At 44.3% G+C, this 27384-nt stretch overlaps 1 protein-coding gene across 1 annotated transcript in view; it reads left to right on the plus strand.

The window, feature by feature from the left end:
* LOC146830204 (E3 ubiquitin-protein ligase TRIM39-like) overlaps window positions 1-27384 on the plus strand; it is a 259126-nt gene that overhangs the window by 196003 nt on the left and 35739 nt on the right. The window contains exon 4 of the mRNA XM_085603700.1: window positions 19977-19999. Within this exon, the coding sequence (XP_085459826.1) occupies window positions 19977-19999 (23 nt within the window). The remainder of the gene's footprint in view (window positions 1-19976; window positions 20000-27384) is intronic.

Below are 27384 nucleotides of genomic sequence, written 5' to 3' on the forward strand. Positions count from 1 at the left end.
CTGTTTATATTTCTTCATTACCTCAGGATCAGGAGCTCCTGTCTTTGGATCCCTAGGGTATTCTTGTGTTGGCCAATTTATCATCATCTTGCACTCTGTCCATAAATCTGCTGGTACTATTATGTCAAATAGGCTATTCAGATCAATCCATAATACTTTAGACAACTTCACAAATCTGTCCACTTGCCTATACCACTCGACAGGCTTTTCGCGTATTCGTGGGAAATCATTTGTAAATGACAAAATATCCTGCCTTGTCCATGGAACATGTACATATCCTCCTCCTGGAATTTCTCTCATGGGGCATTCTGTTACTAGTTTTTCTTTTTCTCTTACAGGGAATGCTGCAAACGTTTTATATGGGGCATCATCTCGTTTTCGGTACCACATGCTTCTCCATTGATCCACATCTCCCCATTTTCTCAACAAGATAATTATTTCCTTAATCTGACTTATCCGTCCTGTGGTGTTCAGTGTTCAAATTTTCAATATCTTTGTGAAATCTATTCGATATGGTTTTTGTAAAGCTTTTACCTTTTCAATATCTATAACCATTTCATTTGCTACTTCTTCTAGTCTTTCGTGCAGATTTTTCGCTCTCCATGTTGCACTTTTGCACAAAAATAGTAATTCCTCATCCTGATAAGTTTTTAATTTCTCTGTGGGGATAGTTCCTACTATTAATTCTTCCAGTACCATTTGTAATTTGGCCACATCTATTGATTGGGATTCTTTCCCTTTTTTTATTTTTTATTTTATGTTCCACAAAAATTGTACATTGACAATTAACAAACAATCATGAAAAGCGAAAAGAAATAGTTACAGATTGTTATTATATAAAACAGAGCCAAACTCCGTTATTTACAAATCAAAATAATCTTTTAGCGGGCGCCAAATAATAAGACCAAATCGTCTCTTACGTGGTTTTTTCAACATGTACAGACTAGTTTCCAGGTTATACAGATTAAGTAATTTAGAGCGCCATATATCAAAGCTCGGTGGTTGTGGTTGCAACCATGCTGTTGCTATTGATAAACGTATCATAGCTGCCATAATAAAAAGAAAAAAACTAAACTCATACAGGGGATGTCCTTGGGTAGCTTCCTCCCCAATACCCAATAAGATTAAATTCGATGACAGTGTTACCGATTTACCAATAGGGTGGAGGGAAGGAATGGATCGAGGTGGGGGAGGGGAGGTATAAAAAGAAAAAATATGTTCCACAATTGTTTAATTTTTTTTCTGTGTTATTTTTTTTTGTATGATGTACTTAGGAGTGGGCTCCCAAACTATGAATCTAATGGCTAATTTGAATCTAAAAATTGTAACTTATAACGTTTGCGGCCTCAATAATTATGAGAAACGAAGGAAGATGCAAATGGAATTAAACCTAATTAACCCCGATATCGTTTGTATTCAGGAAACACATATTTCGTGGTCGGTACGCCAGAAGTTAGATGATTTGGGATATGTTACTCTGGTAGCCTCTAAACAGCTAGATACAAAGCGGGGGGTGGCCATACTCGCCCGCCCCTCGTTAGTTAAAACTGAGCGGTTCTTGGCAGATATACATGGCCGATGGGCTATTCTTGATTGTTTAGTCAAAGATATACGGTTTACTCTTTGTACTATATACGGATCTAACTTTGATGAGGCTAATGTTTTTGATTTTTTAAATGGTGAGCTTGCTTCATGGCCCGCACCAGTTGTGTGTTGTGGAGATCTTAATATCCATCTGGATAGTGATTGGGCAAGCTCTACTCCCTGGATATACAGGGGTCGTAAACCTAAGGTTTTTCAGGCTTTAAAGAACCTGATGGCTGATCATGGCTTGGTCGATTGGTGGAATTTTTTATACCCACAGACACAGACACCTGTCTATACTTTTTTTTCTTCACCTCACACTAAATTATTTCGGTTGGATTATTTTATTATTCCTGTTGCCTGGGCCTCCTGTAGCCAAATTCAAATTCATCCTAGGCTTTTATCTGACCATGCGCCTGTTGCTATCTCCTTCTCTAACGTGGCTATTTCAAGACATAGCAAGACTTTCACCTTTGATAGGAAATTACTGTATGATATCTCATTTGTGCATTATATGAAAAAGTGGATCCCAGACTTTTTCCATCTTAACCGTGGCTCAGCTGAACCCGCGGTAGTCTGGGACTCCTTTAAGGCATGTTTTAGAGGTGAGGTCCTTAGATATGCCCTACATGCACAAAGATTACGCAAACAAAATTTGATGCAGCTATTTAATCACTTACGGAATGCTGAATTGGATCTTGCAGCTCAATTACAGGTAGCTGACGATCCTAAGGATAGCCTAGATAGACTAGCCTGCTGTAAAGCTAAGATCAATCTTGTATGGGCCCAAAAAACTTCGCTTAAATATCACCTTTATAGGAAACAGTTATATGAGTTTGGGGAATCTGCAGGGAGATGTTTAGCTCAAAGGATTCGGGCAAAAAAACAAATATCTAAAATAGATTCTATCTACAATGATCAACAGGTATTAGTCTATGAACCCTTGGCCATTATTAAAGTATTTCATCAATTCTACACTGATTTGTATAGCCAATCGGATGTTGGCAACCTTCCACCTGATTTGGGGCTACCTGTATTAGATTGGGATAGGCTTGATGCTGCGGCAGCAGCAAGATTGGATCTGCCTTTTACCGCTAAAGAAATTGAAGATGCATTATTTAAACTTCCTTCGGGTAAGGCAGCCGGACCGGACTCTCTTCCATCAGAGATTTATAAGACCTTTTATCTAGAGCTTCGTGAGGATCTATTGATCACTTTCCAAGCAGCTAGATTGGGATCTCCCTCCCAGTCATGGGATGCTGCCCATGTAGTTATATTTCCAAAGAAGGGGAAACCTCCTGATCAACCAGGGTCATACCGCCCAATATCGCTGGTTAATTGTGACGGTAAATTGTACGCTAAATTATTGTCAAACCGTATGGCCCCACTTGTTGCGGGTTTGGTATCGCCACAGCAACATGGTTTTGTGCCAGGGCGGGGGACGGTCGATCACATTAACCGGGTCATAGCACTTCTCGACGTCGCGCAGGTTGACTCCAGATTTCTGGGTCTTGTCCTGCTCGACGGCGAGAAAGCTTTTGACCGCGTGTCATGGAGTTTCTTATGGGAGGTTATGATACGCTTAGGGTTTAACCCAGGCTTCCTTCGGGCTCTTCAGATTTTTTATCGGTCCCCTACCGCAAGGATATGTGCTATGGGTCTTAAATCGGAGGAGGTTCAGATCCATAGAGGGACCCGGCAAGGCTGCCCCTGTTCCCCTATTCTTTTTGCTTTTTATATTAATCCCTTCATTAGAATGCTCGATCTTAATTCACAGATCCCCCCTTTTATTGCTCACGGCACGAAGTATAGTGTTCTCGCTTATGCGGATGATATAGCTGTCATCACGTCTGACTTAAATATTGCTCTACCAACTATAGAACAATTAGCGGAGTGTTTTGGCAGATATTCTGGATACAAACTTAACAAAGCCAAGACACAATGCTTATGTACGGACCAAACGTTAGCTTCTGATAGTAGGATTGTGGATGAAGTGGTTTACTTGGGCATTAAGATCAGGCCTAAGTTGGAGGATCTTATTAGTGTTAATTGGATTGATATATTAGATAAAACCAAACATGCACTGTAGTCATGGCAGAGTTTCCATTTAACTCTGGTTGGTAGAGCTAATCTACTTAAAATTATTATACTTCCCAGAGTACTTTACTTTTTTCGTGCTGTTCCCCTTTTGATTCCTGGACGACAGATCCGTCAGTTACAATCGGTCTGTGAAAAATATCTCTGGGCCCCAGGAAAAATTCGCAGAGCTTCTCGCTTTATGACACTACCTCTTGCTCGTGGTGGATGGGGTGTTCCGGATTTTGCTTTTTATCAGATCTCATGTTTACTTCTAAGGATGCGTATCCTCTTGACCGGAGAGGAAATGTCTAATGTGGCAGAAACACCGTCAATTTATCAAATTACGCTGGGTTCAATTGCAAAAAAATGTTTGATCTCCAATATTGATGGTAGCTACTATAAGCGTACCCGGTTTAAAACTATTATTTCGGCTTACAATGTGTGGAGATCTGTTCGCAAAATGTGTAACATACCCAAATTTCTGATATATACTCCCCTTAGGGCACCTTATCTATTACCGTCTATTTTTAGTGATTTAGTTGCACGAGGCTGGTGCTCTAAAGGGATTACATGTCTGGGTGATTTTGTCTCTGACGAGGGTGCTCTTCTTTCTTTTGATACATTAAGACAGCAATTTGATTTATCCAATACCCAATTTTTTTAATATTTACAGATCCGCGATTTTCTTTATAAACACACCACGTCCCTGTTTCCAATTCGTATCATAGATGTTATTAGATTGCAAGCACCTATCGGAATTATTTACAAGGAGCTTATAGCACATCGTAAAGATGACATCGACATAACTAACGCGAAATGGTCATCTCGGCTTCTATCTACATCTATTAGTATACAAGAATCTATAAAAATGGCCCATATGGTGTTGTACTCCGCGTCATTAAAGGCTCAGTAATATAAAACTATTTTTAACTTATACCGCACTCCTGCGGTGATGATGAAATGGGGTAGCTCTTCTTTATACTCTAATTCAGGTGAATGTTTTCGCTGTAAAGCTAGTAATGCTGACATAGTACATGTGTTTTATACTTGTCCTTCTTTAACACCTTTTTTTAATCAAATTTCCAGATTTTTGGGTTATGTCCTTGGTAAATATTGATTGGGATTCTTTTTTCTTTTCTCTGCAAACTTCTCAACCATTCACTTAATTCTTCTGTAGATGGACCTACTGTTTTCTCTACATTACCTCGTTCTAAATCCTTTTGTGTCTCTAATATTGACTCCACTGTCATTGTATGTCTTTCTGATAAATTTGGGCCTATAACTGGGTTACTCGAAACATTTGGTTCGATCATACTCATTGTCTGTCTCCATGGATTTTCATTTTGGCTCTGCTTTGGCTTCTCAGCCTGTTTATTGCTATTATAAGGAACTGTTAAACAATGTTTGCTATCTTTCTGTTTATCAAAAATAGGCATCACAGGGCCTATAGTCACTGGAACAGTCACAGCTTCCAGATTTTTAGTCAATTCTCTTATCTTTTCAGTTAATTCTAAGGTTGTTTTCGCTAATTCTGCTGAATTTTCACCATTTACCTTACCATCTGATTTTCTTTCTACATCTCTAATGGAATAAATTTTCTCTAGATCTTGGGACACTGGTTCTGACTTTATGATTCGTAAAGTTTCTCTCATTCAGGAGCGTCTACGTTTCTAATCGACTGACCAATCTCAGCGCGGTCTTTCTGACGTCAGCAGCCGCTGCCGCAGCTCCTGCTCCTGTTGACCCCTCCTTTACAAAACTCTCTCTGTAAGTTTTGTTACGTTTTTCAAATTTACAAATCTGTTAGTAACAACACAAAAACACCACCACTGTCCGCTTCGCTAACCAAAGAATAGCAAAAGACCTTTTTCACAAGAATTTCGTCTTTCCCGAGAGCAGCGCTTACCTCTGCCCTACTACGGAAACGTTACTTCCGTTGATAAAGTAGCACATCCCTCTACCTTACCCTTCTAGTAAGCATTAGCTAACTGTTTCTCTAGAATTGAGACACCTAGTTGGAGACCCAATGCTCCTGAGAAATAAAACCAGAGTTTCACAAGTAACCTGAATGCTATTTCATTCACGCACTTTCACATGGAAAAATGTTGTACATTCACACACAATTCTGTCTTTCCCGAGAACAGCGAACAGTCTGTCCTACTACAGAATTATAACATACACCAATAAAGTAGCACTTCCCTCTACTTTATCCTTCTAGCAAGCTTAGGGAACACCTATTACCTTTCCAGTGATAAGCGTTATCAGAGCTCCTTCTGGACTTCTGGTACCTAAGACCAAAATTTCACAGGTAACCTTCGCTACCATACACTTCTTTCATACAGAAATATCTCTAATGGCAACACATGAGGATGTCACCGAACCGAACCCAGACAATGCGTCGTGCAACTTCACTTGTTACACGTTTCCCCTGTGTACCTACAGGGCAACAACAATTCCGTCTTTCCCGAGAGCAGCACTTACCTCTGCTCTACTACGGAACTGTTACAAACTTCAGACTTCCTACATCCCAGAAGCCGTGCAGACAACATAGAACTCGACACGACTCAACATAGAGTGTTAATACATAAACCAATCAATAAGCAATTTACAAGCAATAATCACCAAACCAAAACAATAAAAACCATCATCTTGCGACCAGAAAAACCGTTGCAGCGCGGAAACCTGGGTAACGGGAATCAAGACGAAAACCCCATACCTAATATTTATCCTCCCTTCGTCACAGACCAAATATCACATTAACACATTCACTCATACAATCGTTTGGTGGGGCCCATAACACCAACATTCACACTCCACTTCTTACTGGCCTGTACTTACAGGAGGAATAACTGTTTCCAAGCGCTGACATGAAAGGAATACCTTATTACCTATAGTAAGAGAACTTATTTTCACTAATACTCTTATTACTACACATCTTAATCTTAAACATCAAGATACTCCTTCCACGTAGTCGACAGATCAAATTAGTTGTTTGGTATTTAGTGATTTAATCTAGCTAAACATTCTAAAATTCATAATCTGTTCCCTTTCAATAAATGACCAAACACGTTTTCTTGCTAATCAATAATTTCGTTTATCTAAATAATACAAAATGTAATGAATCGTTATTCAAAACACAGAACACCATATTTACCTAATCTGGCTATTAGTCGTCCTCTAAGTCAATCAAGTCGTCATGCAGCACGCTACAGTCCCAAAGATTTGGTCGAGACCATAAGCGTGTACGCATCAATCAATTCCCATCAATTCAAAGAGTCTTCAGTTCATCAGGAAATTGGGCAGCAATTCAGACTGTCAAAGATTCAGGGAAACAGCTGTCCTGTAGTGTCACCGTCCTCTCCGTCAGCATAAGGTCAGGAAAAAGAAAGGTTCGCGCAACTCACTATTCTACCATCATTTTATAATGAAATTAATGTCAAAATGTAACGAAAGTTAGTTTTGGGCAGTTCTGATTGGTCGGTTGGGGTCGTCCGGTGAGGTTTCTCAGAGTTCGTAAGGTTAGCTCATCACACTTGCTAGTTCCGGATTTCATAACTGTCCTTTGTTTAAAATTCTGGCAGTCATCCATCGCGACCTTGTATGGGTACAAAGAGTGTAGGTCATCTTGAGGCCACTGGTACAGGAGCCTGGGACAGGGGCACTTGGTCTGAAACCTCGTGGAATGGTAGCTATTGCGTTGTGTGTGTCGGTCGGCCTTCTTGTCTTAGGCCCAATCGGTCAACTTAAGCGAAACAAACACAAAAAGTAATTAAAACATAGAAATAATGAATAAAATGTTTAACCTTCACTAATTCCCCTATGTGTATGTAATTATCTAGCATAATAGCGACATTTAAAGCGTTCATATTCACCCAGTGATGTCATCTGGTGCAACATACAATAACGTCACAACAGCAACATATATCATGCAATATTCTATTTTTCTAGTATTAGTATGCATACGTATATTAGTTTACAAATTATTTTAGCCATGCAAAATGCAAATCCCACGTGTGTTTCATAAATTAGTAAGGTTGATTAAGTATCACTCAAACACATTAATATTATTACAATTAATAGATTATTCTAATTAGTATCAACATGCAGAAATGGGGGGGTATACAAAATTTTGTACTACCCGCTCCATCACACCCACAACCCTTGCCGTCTAAAACCCGCAGCAGACAAACAATGCACAAGGCCAATAAATCTGTCCAAGAGCACATATGACCCAAGTCGCAAACATGTCAGCCCCCGAAAAGCACACAATTCAAATGCACACCGCCTAAAAGGGATACGGGTACATGAAATCAGAGCTGCAGGGGCAACTCACCCACAATGCAGCACACACACAGCAATCACAGAACCTCAGCAATGACGGCAATGTGGTTTAAAATGCAACACTTACACCACAGGACAGAGGACACAACAGGTTCCGCTTGTGCGTAGTAACTGGCCACTCACATCTGCCATTGACTGACATTGTGTGATGATAATGTACGGGTAATACCACACATCCGTCATGTAGTCGAAAATCCCACTGTCAGCCAGCCAATAGCCAGATCCACCAAAACAGTAACAATGTGCATTGTCATGCCGTCTGTATGTAAACATCTGCTAAGCGTCAACATACAGGGGAAACTCAGTTAACCTGCATCTCCCCTTAATATTGCAGAGCAACAATCAACACTTACTGCAGAGCAGACCACAAACCCCATCATTGATGATGAAGAGGATACCAGCATATATGTCAAGCCACCCTCCAACGGATAATGGACAGCCTTCGCAGCCCACCCCCAGGAGCAGGGCAGGTCAGCTGCCTCAAGGTGACCCCACCACCTGCACAGACCACACAGCAGGAAACACACACAACCACCTCCTAGGACCCCCACGAACAATAGATGGAATTTCAACGCAGTGTGTTGGGTTGCCAGATTGAGTTGGTGGATCAGCTGCGGGTGAGTTTCGAGCTCATGGCAGCCAAACTCGAGGCCATACATGGGAGTCCCATCAGGGACCACGTACAGTCCCTAATGGACACCCCCTGTCCACACCATGCTCACCGACAATCCTTGGCTGACCTCGCTGGGCCCATTACTTGGATGCAGGAACTGTCTAGCCAGACAGGCCCCAGCGATGACAGCACAGAGTTGGCACAGATGCAGAGGACAATGGAGACCATGGAGCAGATGCAGGCTGGAAGTACATCTGCCATGGCTGAACACCAGCGAGATGTAGCTTGGATCTTCCATGCCCTGCAGTTCATTATCTTGCCATTGCTGCCACAGAGCCAGTCCCAGACAACTGCAGTGGGATCTTCGACACACACATCTGCGACCCCTGATGTGTCAGTGGCACCCAGTGATGCAGCCCCATAACCTTTGCACCCTGATGTGTCAGTGGCACCCAGTGATGCAGCCATTACACCACCACACACACTGGACACACAGGACACAGAAGAAGTATCAGAGGAGTAAGATGCAGATGGTAATTACTGTGTGAGGAAGGAGGCAGTAGCATCCATCCCCGCCAGATGGCCTGTTCCTGCCTGGTTCAGCCCTATGCATCATGCCCTGGGACAAAACCTCCCACTGTCCCCCAGAATACTCTGCGACATCCACCGGACCCTGACATGGACTGCCACATCTTCACTGCTTGACAATTACACAGCAATCCTGCTGCGTACTGCACTCGCCCTCTTCCCAATCACTTTTCAATCCCCAAAGTTCTCTTATGTGCCCACCACTGGGCTTCCATGTTATATGGGCTTGGATAACCATGTACAGCTCAAGCTCCGTCATTCACCAGAATGTGAATAAAACATTCGAAATCACACAGATGTTTCATGACTATGTTCACTTACGTATGAAAGTATGGCTGGATGTAGGGACAATGATTGCACAAGAAGGTACACCCTGGTAAATGACATCAATGCGCATGTTTATCCCTGAAACACATGGCCAATTGGTATACGGTGAAGGTGAGTACTAGCTGTGTCCCCATTGCACATTAACAACAATCTCACAACCCCACAACGTAGGCACACGTCCATGTATTGAATAGGGCTGTGTGTAGGAATGACCAAATCGATAGCAGGCCAAAAGTGGTGTCCTGCATCACATGTGACAACAGAACTTCACGTCGCATACCTACTCTCACACATCTGTGTGGACACATTCTGTTATGATGTATAACATTGCTCCACATGGTCAGAGGTTGGACACCATACTCACATTGCTGAAGACACGTAAGTGCACAGGTCGGCAAGAAACTATCCCAAAACAATATCTGTCTCACAGAGGTGGAGCTGTCAAAAGGGACCACCCCCCTTGTACATGCGTCAGTCAGTCCCTCCAGGTGTAGGGACGATGCTCATTGTGGCACATGAGTGGTTAATCTAATCAACACTCATCACAGTTAGACACCAGTGAAGTTGCGTAGACTTTATTGGCATGTGCGTGTCAGTACGGACAAGGCTACGGCCACAACATGCAGGGACATGCTTAAGACACTTACACGCAGCATGAGAACATGTCGCGGTGCAGGAAATGGGGAGGCAAAAATGAACACCAATTATCACAGATGGAAACGGTCTCAGCCCACCTTGCCTTGCTGGACGAGTCATGTGTTTGGCGTCTGCCCAGGATGTATGTCGTTACAACGCACACTTTTACAACGCATGCACTTACAACGCATTTTTTACAACGCAACATCCACTACAACGCATTCCATTACATAGCATGACACTACAACGCGTTTTTAAAAACTACCTTTACAACGCATTCCATTACATCGCATACTACCTTTACAACGCATACCATTACAACGCATAATATTAAATTGCATTTAAGGTAAGTATTAGATAGTATAGGGGTCAAAATTACTATTCTAACTCCAGGGGGTGCAACAGTAGGGTAAGTGTTGGATAGTATAGGGGTAAAAATTACTATTCTAACTCCAGGGGGTGCAACAGTAGGGTAAGTGTTGGATAGTATAGGGGTAAAAATTACTATTCTAACTCCAGGGGGTGCAACAGTAGGGTAAGTGTTGGATAGTATAGGGGTAAAAATTACTATTCTAACTCCAGGGGGTGCAACAGTAGGGTAAGTGTTGGATAGTATAGGGGTAAAAATTGCTATTCTAACTCCAGGGGGTGCAACAGTAGGGTAAGTGTTGGATAGTATAGGGGTAAAAATTACTATTCTAACTCCAGGGGGTGCAACAGTAGGGAAAGTGTTGGATAGTATAGGGGTAAAAATTACTATTCTAACTCCAGGGGGTGCAACAGTAGGGAAAGTGTTGGATAGTATAGGGGTGAAAATTACTATTCTAACTCCAGGGGGTGCAACAGTAGGGTAAGTGTTGGATAGTATAGGGGTAAAAATTACTATTCTAACTCCAGGGGGTGCAACAGTAGGGTAAGTGTTGGATAGTATAGGGGTAAAAATTACTATTCTAACTCCAGGGGGTGCAACAGTAGGGTAAGTATTGGATAGTATAGGGGTAAAAATTACTATTCTAACTCCAGGGGGTGCAACAGTAGGGTAAGTGTTGGATAGTATAGGGGTAAAAATTACTATTCTAACTCCAGGGGGTGCAACAGTAGGGTAAGTGTTGAATAGTGTAGTGTAATATTATGCGTTGTAATGGTATGCGTTGTAAAGGTAGTATGCGATGTAATGGAATGCGTTGTAAAGGTAGTTTTTAAAAATGTGTTGTAGTGTCATGCTATGTAATGGAATGCGTTGTAGTGGATGTTGCGTTGTAAAAAATGCGTTGTAAGTGTAGTGCGTTGTAAAAGTTGCGTTGTAAAGGTTGTTCCCCGTCTGCCCATTACCCCATGTGAGGTCCAGACAAAGGCAGACATGTCCTCTGTTGTGGTGGGATATGTAAGCATTACCCATGATGCAACAAGATGTTGTGACCTGTGCCTTGGGTGACAACCTGATGTGGCTGCAGGAACGTGGTTACTCGTCCATGAATTCCAGCGCAGCTTCATGGTTAATGTGTTCCAATACTACGTCGTTGTTGGGCTCAAGGAACACCAGGGTGAGCCAAACCATTAACTGGACCGGGCAGATTTTCTCAGTCCATTCCGTTTCCCAAATCCGCAACACAGCCCAATAGGGGAGCGCCTCGATTTGGTCACTGCACACAATAAGTTGTGCAATCTCCCATGCGCAACTGCCAGCACATACACCGAAGATCAGTGCATCCCACGCATGGCTATCCCGGTGACACTCTTTTTCGTGGGCCAACAGGGGGTGCACTGTCAGGTCATAACCCAATTCAGCTACTGTTGCGTTGGATAGGCAGACCTCTATGGGCCACTCTAATGTGCCTGATCGACGGAAACTGATTCGCAACACTGCCATTGGCAGGGATCCCAAAAGATGCAGCATTCGTGCACGGTACAGTTCCACGTGACGGGGTTGTGCATGTGCCCGTGAATGCCTGCCATTGCATTTGTTGGGCTCGTGGCACCGGCACTCCTCAGACCGGTGGACGTTCGGTGGACGATATGCCACAGCTCTGGGCAATGAGTTGTATGTCTGTGTGACGTTTGGACGAATGGGTAGTTTTTAACTTTTGTGTCAAGAGCATCCCTTGCAGGTGTAGGTCGTGCAGGGACAAGTGTGTTTGGGGTATGGGCACGTTGGTGTTTCATTGGTGCAGTTCGTGGGTTGGGAGTCGTCGGAGGCCAGCATGGTATCTCACCCAGGGTGTGCCAGCCGCATTCTGGACCAAGGTCGGGGGTTCAATTGGCCTTCAGCCTTGAGTGTTGAGACAAAGGGGCTTCATTCCTGATATCAGTCTGACTACTGCTTGCGTTTCTCAAATGTGATGTAGTCTTCGCGCTGACTTTGATGCCAAGCCTGTGACTTGGTGTGAACAGATTTCGAGACACACCCAGCTCTTGGCATGTTTGAATGAGCCAAGTGCCCGATTGGCCTTGCGCTCCTTGTTCAGTCTCTCTCTGTCTTTCTTTCTCTCTCTCTCTGTCTTTCTCTCTCTCCCTAATCTTTGATGAGTGCCTGACACACCTTCTTATCTTGGATATTGTCTTGCAGGCTTTGAGTCACAGATTGTCCAGGGATGCCCCGCCATGACTCTTCAAAATAGTTGTTTGGTGATAATTTTGGATGTGACATTTTGTTTGGTCTTTCAGTGGTGAATGTATGAATCAGGATTTCAGTGCTCACATGTATGTTGATTGTTGCAATTGTGCGACATCAGGCAGGTGCTTTTGTTCATGTTTTCGTGCACTTAATGTGCAGTGTCTTGGTCCGGGGGAGGTGGGGGATGCCCGGGGTGGGGCCCGGGGGGGGGGGGGGGGGGGTGTGGGCCTGGGGGTGGTGGCGGTGGGTGTTGGGGCCCTCTTGGGAGTCCGGCACACATGTTCAGTGGCTCCATGGCATCTGTTGTTCTTCAGGTGTGGTTCTGGGCTGGGCTTGCTTTTGTGGTGCACAATGTGGTCCGACTTAGCACCAGGAAACTAACACCTGCTCCGACCTGGTGCAAACGCGCCTTATCGCAGGTTTTGTGATCTTATCACCGATGTGGCTGGTCACTGAGAATGTTGCGGTGTGGTGTTATCACGGCTTAGTGCTCGGGAACGCCAACTCTGCATCTCATTAGCGATAGTTGCCAGGGTCATCTGTGGCGATGTTTTTTGAGGATGCTATCACCGTAAAACTGGTGATATCGGCTGTTAGCACCAGCTTGGGAATGGGGCGGTAGATTTATTGTGACTTTGGCTGCGATAAAGTGTAGTAAACTTGGCGATAGCTCCTTGAGAATATGCCCCTAAGCTGCATCATTTAACCGGTTGTCCTGCATGATGTGATCCCACTCAGAATATCACAGACCCTATAGATGTGACCCCATTCAGAAACTCACAAGTTGTACTGCGTCGCATGACCCCATTCACAATATCATACTGTGCTTTGTCACGTGACTTCTTTCAGAATGTGGTTATACATTCTTGTTTATTGTTAACAATCACCTAAGGAGGTCAACAATGAACATCCTTAAAACAGAGTAAAAGATAAATACATTACAATTCAATTCTGTTCCTAAGCAAGAATACACATTTGATACATTCTTAATTAATGATATTATTGACTTGAATGAAATAAATAGGGCAACGACAAGTTGCATTCCTTAACTGGTTGAGACCCTGAAAATAATTACTATAGTGTGTGCAGTTTTGGTCAATTCCACTAGGACCATTGCATCGTCTCTTATTTACATTTAACAACAAACCATGGGTGCACAAATGAAGAAAGACTTTTCTCATAGAATAGTCACATTGTGAAATATGGCTAAATACTTTGGTAGAGCTATGTCAACAACTGCTTTCATGCTTGTTAATCAGGTTTGTGGCCCATGGTCTTAAAGAGTTTGTACCCTGAATTAGGCCATTCCATTCATTTCAGAATTTGTTCTTCAAACTGAAACAATTCAGAGCGAAGTCCAGTTTTTACAGAGAACATAATTTAATGACTGAGTTTTTTTTACTTTATCTGTGAATCTTTTATTGTTTTTATCTTTGTTTCTGCATCCTTCTTTTCTTTTATTTAAGAATTTGTAATTTCCTTAAGCCCCTTTAGTGTTACTAACTGTGTGTCCGTGTTTGCTCATTCTCCCAGGGTGGGACCTATAAGGCCATTGATGGAGGTAGGAGGCTTAAGTGGTCCCAGATAATTCTAGATTCTTTTTATAATGCTCTAAGAACGAGTTAAAAACGTGTATATTCCAACAGAACAACCATCTAGTATTCTGGAGGCCTTCTTTGAGATCTCCAATACCATTTCGGAACTACGGAGGGCACCAGCCCCGGGGCAACAGGATAAGTGGCCGAGGTGGTTTGACTAAGGCTTTTCCCTGGCATTGAGAACCCTGAAGAGATCTTTGAGAACCAAATCAAGGAATTCCTCCTTAGTTAGGAATAGCCATAGTCTGTAAAAACAAGAACTTACTAGACAGAAGAACATCATAAAGGAGGAGGCCTGGACAGAACTGATAGAGGCTAGTACCTTGAGGAGCAGCTCCAAATTCTGGAGATCAACAACAATCCCTTTTCCGCAGTGGATACCAGTGATGCTCTGGAGGCTCAGGTAAGCGAAGAAAGCTGGGTGGGAACTTTTGAGGAACTGTATAACTCCCCATCCTCTGCATTTAGTGGGTATGATCGAATGCAACACTGCCTTTTCATCAGAGGAGGTCACGAAAGGCATACTGGGGTTATCTAAGAACAAGACCCACGGCGCTGCTGGGATTCCCCCGACCTTTACATACAGAACGTGGAAGTCAGGGTCTCCATCCTGACCTCTCTTAGTAAAGCCCCCTAGAGTCATGGGCAACGTAAATTATTGTGCCGGTCCTTAAAAAGGGTGACAGGGGCAGTAACCATTGTTACAGGCACATATCGCTGCTTGACTCAGTGTTTAAGGTGGTGGGGCGCATTCTCCTGAACAGGCTCTCTGAATGGGCAGAGACTAACAACTTATGGCATCCGGTCTGGGAGGTCAACCATGGATCATTGCCTGAACTTATATCTAGTATTAGGTAAATATACTGTTGCAAGGCCCGACTCCATACATCTGGTATTTATGGCTCTATCATCCATGTTTGACCGAGTAAATAGATCCAAACTCTGGCTGAATATGTCATCCATTGGGGTAGACCTGGACATTGTTTTATTTTTGAGGGACATCCACAGGGACACGGTAGTAGCTATTCAAAAGATTTAAAGGTCACCCGCTATTTTAAAATTCAAAGAGGGGTGTGGTACAATTGTATTTTGGCCCTATTCCTTTTAAACTTATATGTCTTCTCTGATTCAAAAGTAGACCATTCCCTGGATGAGGCTCCGTTGTCTTCCGGTCTTATTATACACTGACGATGCAGTACTTATAGCCAAAACCGCGAGGGGCCGGCAGACCATATTGGACTCTTTTGCTTATTTTATGGAAAAGTTGGATTTATCGGTAAACGATAAAAAATCTCTCATAATGGTCATAGGTGCCAGATCAACCAAATCAATTACTTTTAAAGTTGGGTATTCTCCGGTGCCAAAGACAAAGACCAGGCTTTTTTCTTATCCGGGTTTAGTGTTTGACTCCTCCCTGAGCTGGCACTCCCTGGTTAACAGGAAAAAAGAGGACCTTGTCAGGGCAAACCCGGCTGTATTTAATTTTGCTACACGACTAGGCAGTAGACCCACTGGTGATCTCCTACAGATTTAAAGGGCTAAGGCCATCTGTAAAGCAGGTTACGGGAGTAAAATCTGGGGTTACACCAATCAGAAGGAATTGCAAATCATCACAAACGCTTTTTGAGAGGTTTTCTGTGTGTCCTGCAAAGTACCCCAACTTTCTCCGTGCATGAAGAATTGGGAGTGGCTTATCTAACCAATATCACTGCCCTTCAGTCACTCTCCCTTTAAATACCTGGACCATGCTTGGGATCCAAATCAGCAAAGAGATTATCAAGCACTGCCTGGCCCTGGATCATTCCATATACATTTCCTGGTTTAAATATAGGAGGAACTGTTTTTTGAACTTAGGTAGGGGAGATTTATTTAGGAATCCGTACAGTATCAGCAAGCAGGACCATAAATGGGTGAAAGAACACTTTTTTAGTTGAAGGCGGTTGGATAGGGAGGGGAACACTTTAATGAAGACTAGTGTTCATCGATAAGTCCTCTTGAAAACCGTACTCTCTACAGAACCTTACCTCTTGTGTGTATTAGTTGGTATGGCCGCTTTTTACTCACTATGTTCCAGCTGGACCTTTTGCCCTTCTAGTTAGCCTACCCGCGGGAGGGGATAGGGGTGTTAATATTACGTCCTGCGGCTGCGACAGTAAGTGTCTGCAGGGCATGCTACATTTTATGATGCCTTGTAACTTCTATAAAGTACACAGGAGACATTCTATTCTCCCCGTACTGAGAAGGGCTAATTTTACACAGGTGCACCTGCACTCATTTACTTGCAATTGCTTTTGGGAGATATTATTCTTACCGTTTTTAAAAGTTGCTGTTAGGCAGAGAAACAGCTTTGATTAAACCCCCTTGGACTGTAGGACATCTGCTATCTTCTTTAACTTTGTAGGACCTTTTTAACTGTGTATTTAGTCTATGTATTTTTAAATTGTTGATATTGAAGTGTGTGTTATGGCTTGCTTTACTTTTACTGTTTTTATTTCAAAGACCGAAAGTTTATATTGATTGATTATGCCAAAATAAAACACTTCTTATAATGATGAATATGTCTGTATGGTAAAGATTGTGTAACCCTGCCTAAGTGCCCAACTGTATCACTAATGCTGATTTTTGTTGTCTATCGCGAACACAGATCATGTGTGTGCACCGTGACATGCCTGCCTCAGAGATTGTGGTCTTGTTGGACTGGGAGGGGTGCCCAAGGTGTTACCCTCATAGCGATCGAAGGCTACCACTGTCAGTAAGAGTTAAGCGTGGTGGTAGCAACATACTTGTAGTGATCAGTAGTAGTGAACAGGTCCTTTTAACCTGTGTCACTGGAATGATGCCTACAGACTCACTCACCTTTTTAAAACGTCCTGCTGCAGTGTGGTTCACTGTGACTGCTCTGGATGTATGTGTGCCTGGAAAGGGTAGAGCACAGGGATATAGCAGTGCTGTGCAGTACATGCATGGTTAGGGAATGTACTTTGTGTATGTGTGACTGCAAGGGGTACATTACATGGGAGTTATAGTGCTGTGCAGGATGTGCCCAATAAGAGCATGTGCTAAGTGTATGTGTGCTTGCAAGAAGTACAATAAATGAAGGGTGACATGTTGTGCAGCTCGCACATGCTGAGTGTGTGTGTGCTGGCATTGCATGGATTTGCAAATAGCACACAGGACACAATGTAGAAAGGATACAGTACCGGGCATTGCACACAGAGTGATTGTCTGTGCTGGATTATGTGCACCTGGGGTGGCACAAAGCATGGAGGTGACAATATCGGACAATGTGTGTGCTGTGTATGTACACTGAGTGCAAGTGTGCCTGCAATTACTGGTACATTACCTGGAGGACACTGGGTTCCATTTTGGAAAGTCCAGGACTGCCTGGTGAAGACATGTAGAGTAGAGGAATCCCCCACAGACAGATATGTGTATTGCTTCATTCCTGTGAACACTATGGAGGAATAGAGAGGGAGAGAGAGAGAGAGAGAGAGAGAGAGAGAGAGATAGAGAGAGAGAGAGAGAGATAGAGAGAGAGAGAGAGAGAGAGAGAGAGAGGGAGAGAGAGAGAGAGAGAGAGAGAGAGAGAGAGAGAGAGAGAGAGAGAGAGAGAGAGAGAGAGAGAGAGAGAGAAACGAGAGAGAGAGAGAGAGAGAGAGACTGACACTCTCCCTGTACATTTCAAAGTATAAATAAATGGGATTAACCTTTTCATGTACATATCACTGTGGCTGACATCCAGGTGTGAACTCTAGTCTCTCCCGTGGCCTCTATTGTGGTGGGACTATCAGTTTTGGCGCCCCTCCTGGTGTGACCGAAAGTCTTTCAAGAGGAAGAAGAGAGTGAAAAGTGCAAACTTTTAAAAAAGCAGAACCCAAACATAAAACTTCAAAGAATCAGAACCTGAATCACTTTTGGTATCTGGAAACATCTGTGTGACTATTAGAAGTGTTAACTTATATATTGAGCGGATGATCCCGCCGTTACACCTAATCACTCACGGGCTGGATACGGCCTGGTGCTTAACGCTAATGGCTAGTCTCAACACTCAACAATTGAGCGTTTTATTTCTACACCTGAAGGAGCCCATAAGAAACTTACCAGTGTCCTGGGACTATTGAGGCTACGCTTGTTCTTTATTGTTTCGGATGCAGTTAAATAATAACACCACGCAGATAAATATTCTTTGGCAAGTAAGGTGCGTGACTGGAATGCACCGTGCACAATTCACATAAGTGCATAAGGAGTGGTTCCAGGGAGGGAGATTTTCGGTCCTGACGAATGCCACAGGGAAGGGTGGCAGAAACATGTTGACCAGTTTATAGAAGGGAGTTAGGGCTGTCATGCCCCTTAGGACTTCCCACATTATCTTTCACATTTTTACTCATACGACTGCAACATTTATTAAAATAACAGGAGTTTCCAGACAGGTATTTTAAATACACGCAACCCCCAATTCTATGTTTTTTACAAATCTTTCAACATTGCTCAGTGCTCCTGTGTAACCCGTTGGTTGCAGCACGCCCCGTTCCGTAGGGGAGTGGGAAGAAGTCCAATGATGAAGCATGCCGCCAAGGGGTAATCAAAATACATTTGATTATTAAGTAGACGTAAGTATCTTATTCAGTGCCTTATTCAAACTCCATGGGGCATATTTATAATAACTGACGCATCCCTGCATATCAGCAGGGATGCGCCAGTTATTTTGCGCCCCAGCTCCGCCACCATGGATGCGCCGCATTTATAATGCGGCGCACCATGGGGCAAAAACGGCACAGATGCGTGACGCATCTGTGCCGTAAAAGTGGCGCATTGCTGGAGTTGCGTCGCAAGCGCGACGCAGCTCCAGCAATGCTCTGGGGGGCCCTATCTGCACAATGCTGCGTCAATCCTTACGCCTGCTTCAAGCAGGCGCAGGGTTTTGACGCAGCATGGGCTCAAAAGTGACTGAGTGAAATCTTGTAGATTTCACTCAGCCACTTTTAGGAGGCGTTCCTGCGCCGGAACGCCCCCACCTGACCTGGAACGCCTACATGTGGCGCAGGGCTTCACAACGTGACGCATCTCCCCGATGCGTCACGTTGTAAATACCCCGCACCATGGCGCAGGATTTGCGCCGCTGCTGCGTCACAAAAGTGACGCAACAGCGGCGCAAAAGTGGCGCAAGTGCAACATAAATCTGCCCCCAAGTATAGATATTAGTTCTTTTTCATATATATCAATGCTTATATCTAGTAATGCATGAGGTTTGGCAAGTTATGCCATCTGATCACAGGGAGTTGAGACTATAATACATTATGCATTCAGAAAATCCGTCCATACTGCCACCTGCCCTCATGCGGAATTTGAAAGCTCTGCTGTCTCGTTGGCCCATTCGGGATATCACAAGCTGTGCTGTGTCATGTGACCTTATTTAGAATATCACAGACTGTGTGTGTTGAGGTGCGAGATCGGCACCTTAGTGTCTCCTTGAGCGAGATACGTGCATGTGTTAACTTAACTTCTATTTCACTACACATATGCAACCTAGAATGCTGGCAGTATTTACAATATGTTGTAGGAACTGACGTCCTTCTGCCTTTCTTCTGTTTTGCAGGATGTCAGAAGCACCCTGGCCAGGTAAGGCTGGTTTATTGTCCTCCTCTCAGTGTGTAAGGAGCAGGTCTGGCTGCAGAGTGGAAATGTCAGTACTGAACTCACACAAATCCAAAGCAAAACTACCTTATATAATTATTATATGCAGGTTACCTCGTACCTACTCTTCTGTTCTGCAAAAGCTCTAAACAGTGTTGAGGCCCCCGGCTTGTTCTCAAAACATCCACAGTCTTTAAACACTCTTTTCCATTCTAAGAAACATTAGTTGCGTTCTCAAAAAAACCAAACCTGAGAATTCTCAAACTCCTACTCTTATGAACATACACGCTGGTCCCGGGGAAACTCTCATGTGTCCAGATAAAGCACCTTTGTCCGCATAAAGTACCTCAAGTTATCCACAACCCCAGAGTACTCAAAACCTCTTTTAGAAGCTTCTGCCAATCCCTCAAATGTCTCTCTAGTGCTTGTAACATCATTGGGATTGTCCAAAAACACTTCTTCTCCCAAACCTCCCTCATCATTTAGGGCCTCATGTAGGTAGCATACCAGTTACCACTTCTAAAATACCGAACGATACCGAATCGGTATTTTAGAAGTGGTAACTCGTATGTAGGTAATGAGTCGGTATTTTTTACCGATTCGTTACAATTCGGTAATTACCGAATCGGTATTTACCGATTCGGTAATGAGGCATACCTTCCCATTGATGGGAAGGTATGCCTCATTACCGAATCGGTAAATACCGATTCGGTAATGGGGGGAACACATGAAAGGGTGGCAGGGTGTCACATTGACACCCTGTTGCACCCCTGATTCGGCCATGTGTGCACATGTGGCACACATACATGCCCTAAGGGCATGTATGTATGCCACATTGCACACTGCTACGCGCGTAAAAATGCTTAAACACATACATTAATTATTTACCACCAACTATAAGTTGGTGGTAAATACCGACTCTAAAACACACCCACACACTCCCCCTACATCTCGATTTTGGCTTCGGAATTTACCGATTCGGTAAAATTACCGATTCGGAAAAGTTACCGATTCGGTAAATTCCGAAGCCAAAACTTGTCCCCCTACATACCAATAGCCAAAATACCGGTCGGTAACGGTATAATTACCGAAAATCGGCCGTTACCGACCGGTATTTGGCTACCTACATGAGGCCCTTAGTGAGGAGCCTTTGTAGGACTGCAGAGGGCTACAACCCTGCTTTTATGCCCTAGTTTAAGGAACATACATAAGGTATTGCTTGTACCTGTCTGAATGGGAGTGTCCCCAGTAACCAGTGTCAAAGTACTAATATAAATAAAAGTCAGCACAAGTTAAAAAAATGTTCTGGGGAATTAGCAACTCATTTTAAGACAATGACGGGCATAGAAGAGACACTTGTTCTTCAGTTGTTCAAACTGAGGCAAAGTCATGCAGCTGCTGAAGTACGATATTCTAATGTATTTGGGGCCTCATTTATGAGGCCCCTTGCGAGACTTTCGAGACACCTTAGTGTCACTTTTTCGACACTCCAGTGGCACATTTTGCCGCTGCATATTTACAAGGCCACGCAACGCCACTTTAGGTGGCTTTCCATGGCCTTGTAAATATCTGCTCCTTTCTGCGTCAAAGGGGCTTTCCATGGGGGTTGCTGTGGGTGTTCCCACGCAACACCCATGGAATCTGAAGCATTCCAAGAGTCACGAGGAATAGTAAACCTGGTAATGCATCTGATTCAAACGCCACCCAGGGGTGGCGTTAGGGAGGTGCAACAAGGAGAAATATTTTTATTTCACCTCATTTTTTCCTCTTTATGTGTACTGCATTCTGTAGAACACATAGCAGCAAGATTCCTTGTGGCGCTGCCCTGTGCCAAAACCTCATAAATAATCCGAATAAAAGTTCAGGCCTAATTTTTCTCATTCAGAGGTTTATGCATAATGGTATATGACACACAGATGTTGTATGTTGAGAAGGCTGTGCCGAAACATGTTTGCAGGACCTCAGAGACTCCAAGGAGCAGGACCTCAGATACTCTAAGGTGCAGGATCTCAGATATTCCAAGTTGCCGTACCTCAGAAATTCGAAGGTGCAGGACCTCAGAGGCTTTAAAGTGCTGGACCTCTGAGACTCCAGGGTGCAGGACCTCAGAGACTCTAGGATGCAGGATCTCAGATATTCCAAGTTGCCGTACCTCAGAAATTCGAAGGTACAGGACCTCAGAGGCTCTAAAGTGCTGGACCTCTGAGACTCCAAGGTGCAGGAACACACAGACACCGAGGGGCAGGACTCCAAATTATTCAAGGTGCAGGACCTTAGAGACTCCACTGTGCAGGACATCAGAAACGCCATGGTGCAGGTCCTCAGAATCTCCAAGATGCAGGACCTCAGAGACTCTAGAGTGCAAGACTTCACAGACTCCAAAGTGCTGGAGCTTTGAGACTCCAAGGTGCAGAACTTCGGAGACTCTAGGGTGCAGGACCTCAGAGACTCTAGGGTGCAGGATCTCAGATATTCTAATGTGAAGTTCTACAGAAACTCCAAGCTGCAGGACCTCAGAGACTCTAGGGTGCAGGATCTCAGATATTCTAATGTGAAGTTCTAAAGAGACTCCAAGGCGCAGGACCTCAGAGACTCCAAGGTGCAGGACCTCAGAGACTCCAAGGTGCAGGACCTCAGAGACTCCAAGGTGCAAGACCTCAGAGACTCTAGGGTGCAGGACCTCAGATATTCTAATGTGAAGTTCCAAAGAGACTCCAAGATGCAGGACATCAGAGACTCCAAGGTGCAGGACCTCAGAGACTCTAGGGTGCAGGACCTCAGAAACTATAGGGTGTGGCCCTTAGAAACTGCAAGGTGCTGCACGTCAGAGACTCCAAGCGTCAGATTTATGGTTCCAATGATAACCGAGCTCCTCAGGATCAATGCGATGCTCAAATGATGTCCACCCCTCAACTTCTCCAATTCTGATGACCTTAACAGTACAGAAGATTAGAGTAATTGAGTGGGGGATAGGAAGTAGGGAAAGGACTTACAAGAATAAACATTATAAGGTTATATATACTACTATGTGCCTATATTATGCTTGAACTTCTAAACTTATGCCTATTGAATGTATTGGTTGTTCCCCAATGATCATATTGATGACTGTTTTTCGCTTCGCAGGGAATCACTCATTCTTCAACTGAATGTCTTAGATATGAAAAAAAATATATATTTGCAAGCAAAAACGAACATAAAAGTGAAGTACTTGATGTCTGTTCAAAGTACACATCCCCAATCATATCCCATGTCTGTAACAAAATGTGGTAATAGATATACCACAAATATATTGCAATTCCCTTACATATAGAATTCTTTAGAAGACATCAATGTGTCATTTCTCAATTGTAATTTATGGAACCGGAAGTCTCGAGTCAAAAGAAAGTAAAGTTCTAATTACAGTGATTACTTCATCAATTCTGTTTTTAGAACCAGTATAAGGTCCATATGAGGGAAAGAATGAACCCGTAGAAAGCTTCAATCTAAAAGTACTCCAGTGAAATCCTTTCCCTAAAACAAGAGTCAAGGAATCCTCATGTATTTCCCTATATAAGTCCGTAACTTCTTGCTGGTCTTTAAAGGTAGAAATCCCAACATAAGAAATAAAAATACACTTATCTGAGAAGGCAGTTGTCCTGACAAAAGCTTCGTAACTTCCGCGGTAAGCAAAGGGAAATGTTACTCGGGAATTTGCCAGAAGCAAAAAAAAAAAAACAGAAACTAATTCGATCTCTGTATTTGTCTCGATCCTTCGACGAGAAAACATGCCCATACAGCAGGCAGGAGACACAGCAACGAACTGTTCAAACAAAGGAACAAGCATTGGCATAGCCAATAGCTCTCGCCTTGGGGACCTTATAAGTGTTTAGCCATGCAACGGTTGATATTGTTGCACCAAGGATATTGTGCTGCTGCATAACTAAATACTTATAAGGTCCCAAAAAACGAGACCTATTGAATTCGCTTATGAATAGGTTTATTTTTATGGAAATTGATTTTAATCATTTTATCAACCTAGGAAGGATGAAAGCCGTAGTAGACTTTGCACACCTTCTGACCTGGAACCTGCAAGATATGCAGACTTACCGCAGCTTGGACATAGCCAGCCGGGCTACCTTCACGATTATTGTTAAGGAAACTTCCCTATTTATTTGTTCCACGGCCTCACCGGGTTTAGGACACAGCGCCTCGCAGGAAGAGGCTCGCAGTCTAGCCGCTGCATAGCCTGCCGCTCCCATGTGAGAATAAAGCTGACCTCGCTGGGTGTATTTCTGCCTGCGCTGAGCTCAGCCTGATCCACTAATTAAATTGTGTTCTGCCCAAGGGCACGCTCTTGTCCTTGCGTGCGGCTCTGTGGTTGGTTGGAGACGGGGGGCAGAGAGCGCCACTGCATCACCACAGTGCTCCTGCCATGCAGGGGTGCAGAGTCGGGGTAATGAACTGCCATCGGGTGTCAGAGGCTGCAGTATAAACACGCGCTCCTCAGTGCAGAGAATGGACCGCGCGAGAACCTGCCAGCACGCCCTGGCATGCGGAAAGAGACAGGCACGGGCTGCAGCTCGATACAACCCCCTAAGTGGAATTAATGAGTGTCTACATGCACTGTGTGAAAGTGATCGCGATCGCGATCACATCAAAGCGGCCGTGCGGCCCGTGAAAGTGAAAGCAAACGGTGTGCAGGCTGCCAAATGGTGCACGCGCCCGGCGCACATGCACTGTATTTGGAGGCCTGAAAGCACTCGTTTGCACTTCCAGATCCCCCATTTACAAAAGCTCTCGCGAGAGCAGCGCTAAAGCGCTGTCTCAGGCGAGACCTAAAAAGAACAAACCAGAGGACACGATAATTACGCACAACGTCAGCCGTCTGAAAGGCTTCCTAAATAGATTTTCACTGGGATGCCCTGCAACACCCCAAGGAACATGTAGCTTTGTTTTGTCCCGCACTGCTGACTTTAATCATTCTCTGGTGTATAAAAATAGATTCTGCAAAGGAATCCTATTTCATAAGGGTTCTGTTTAACAAAAACGCAACCCTTTATTGATAATCCAGTATCTGGATATATTCGAGGTGCCTAGGATCGTCATTACGTCACAGCAACCAAAGTGTAGGACCCCAGATTATCCAAGGTGCACAACCTCAGAGACTCCAAGGTGCGGGACCGCAGAAACTCCAAAATGCAGGACCGCAGAGACTCCAAGATGCAGGACCTCAGAAACTCCAGGGTGCAGGACTTCAGAATACCCAAGGTCAGAATCAAGGGTGTAGGACCTCAAAAACTCCAAGCTGCAGAACCTACCAGACTACAAGATACAGGACCTCACAGACTCTAAGGTGCAGGACCCCACAGACTCCAAGCGGCAGGACCTCACAGACCCTAGGGTGCAGGGTAGCAGATAATTCAAGGTACAGGATCTCAGGTATTTCAAGGTGCAGGACCCTGGAGACTCCAAGGTGCAGGACCTCTGAGCCTCCAAGGTGCAGGACTTCAGAATACCCAAGGTGCAGGACCTCAGAGACTATAAGGTGCAGGAGCTACTGCCTCCAAGGTGCCGCACTTCAGAGACTCCAAGGTGCAGGACCTCAGCAACTCTAAGGTGCAGGACCTCAGAGACTCGAAGGTGCAGGGCCTCAGTGATTCTAAGGTACAGGACCTCAGAGACTCGAAGGTGCAGGACTTCAGTGATTCTAATGTGCAGGACCTCAGAGAATCAAGGGTGTAGGCCCTCAAAAACTCTAAGCTGCAGAACCTCCCAGACTACAAGGTACAGGACCTCACAGACTATAAGGTGCAGGACGCCACAGATTTCAAGATGTAAGACCTCAGAGCCTTGGGGTGCAGGATCCCAGAGGCTCTAGAGTGCAGGACCTCAGCGACTCTAGGGTGCAGGACCTCAGAGACTCCAAGGTTCAGGACCTCAAAGACTCCAAGGTTCAGGATCTCAAAGACTCCAAGGTGCAGGACCTCAGAGACTTTAGGGTGCAGGATCTTAGAGACTCCAAGGCGCAGGACCTCAGAGACTCCAAAGTGCAGGACCTCAGAAACTCTAGGGTGCAGTATCTCAGATTTTCCAAGGTGCAGGACCTCAGAGACTCCAATGAGCAGGACCGGGGGGACCCGCCTGTCAAGTGGCCGGAGCTCTATGGGCATGAGTTTCGGCTCTCTTCTGTGGCTCCAAGGTATTGGATTTGTTTCGGCCCCTGCATCTAAGGACAGCAATTTACTGCTGTGTGATACACAGTCCGTGACTGCACGGAGAGAACAACTTATTACAGTTGTGTCTCCGGTACCGCTGGACTTGGGCATATGCGGTATGGCGTCTCGGGGCCAGGGAGAAGAGTCTATGCCACAGCGACACCATGAGATGTTAATCTGCACGCATTTACATTGTTTGAACTTACCAGCACTCACTATGAGATTTAATGTGGCTGAAGAAAGACGCTTTCCCGTTTTGCCGAGATGGTGCACTCTGGGAACCGTAGTCTAGTGGAGAGGACTATGGTGACGTTTCAAGTGATTGATTGCCTCAGCTGGGCTCCCACCAATGGGAGCAAGACTACCTGTTCAAATAACGGACTGATGCAGTTGTTTGGTGACTAAGGGCATATGAGTAAGGCATTATCGCCGAAACGCGTCATGCCGACGTTGTGGCAATAAACGTAATCTTCCTGGAATCCCTCTGTGTCCCTTCGATTTCTTCTTTGCAGAAGCAGTCTTGGTGTGAATATATATATATATACAGTAGAGGATCACTCTGAATGTGCACCTCCCACACCACAAAGAAAACACCTCAAACGATCACAGCCACTGGGTCACATCACAATGGCAATAACCTCAAAACCCAATACATCACCTGATGCATACACTGTCCACTTCTGGCCGGGGCAAGTCTTCACACAGCCGGGGATCAGAGCTCAGCAATCAGGGTTCAATCCAAGATAGACACGTCTGCCCCCGCTCGGAATCCAAACTCCCGAACTCCCGCCAGACTAGTGGAGACTCCCCATTTTAATACAAATCCAAACATAACGAAGCTTCTAGAAAGCCTCGCGCCCTCGTTCTCATGAGAGCCCATACCAGTCTGCTCCAAAGCCACGGCATCGGTTGATCAAGCCTTTGCTATGGTTTCAAGACGGACCATGTACATTCCTCTGATAAGAACTGATTTTCTCTAGTCAGTAAAGTGTGAAAAACAGGAGGAAAAGCAGAACATGCCCTCCCCACTTTGCAGCTACGTGCAAGCACAGAAAATAGCTTAAAATGGAGTTAGTTAGGCCATGCACACAGAAAGGCCCAAAGCAAGATGGAATTGAAAAGCAAGATGACATGAAAGCATGTCAATGCTAATAAATAGTAAGCACTGCCATAAAG

Source organism: Triturus cristatus, chromosome 5_1 (assembly GCF_964204655.1).
Source record: "Triturus cristatus chromosome 5_1, aTriCri1.1, whole genome shotgun sequence".
Classification (NCBI taxonomy): domain Eukaryota; kingdom Metazoa; phylum Chordata; class Amphibia; order Caudata; family Salamandridae; genus Triturus; species Triturus cristatus.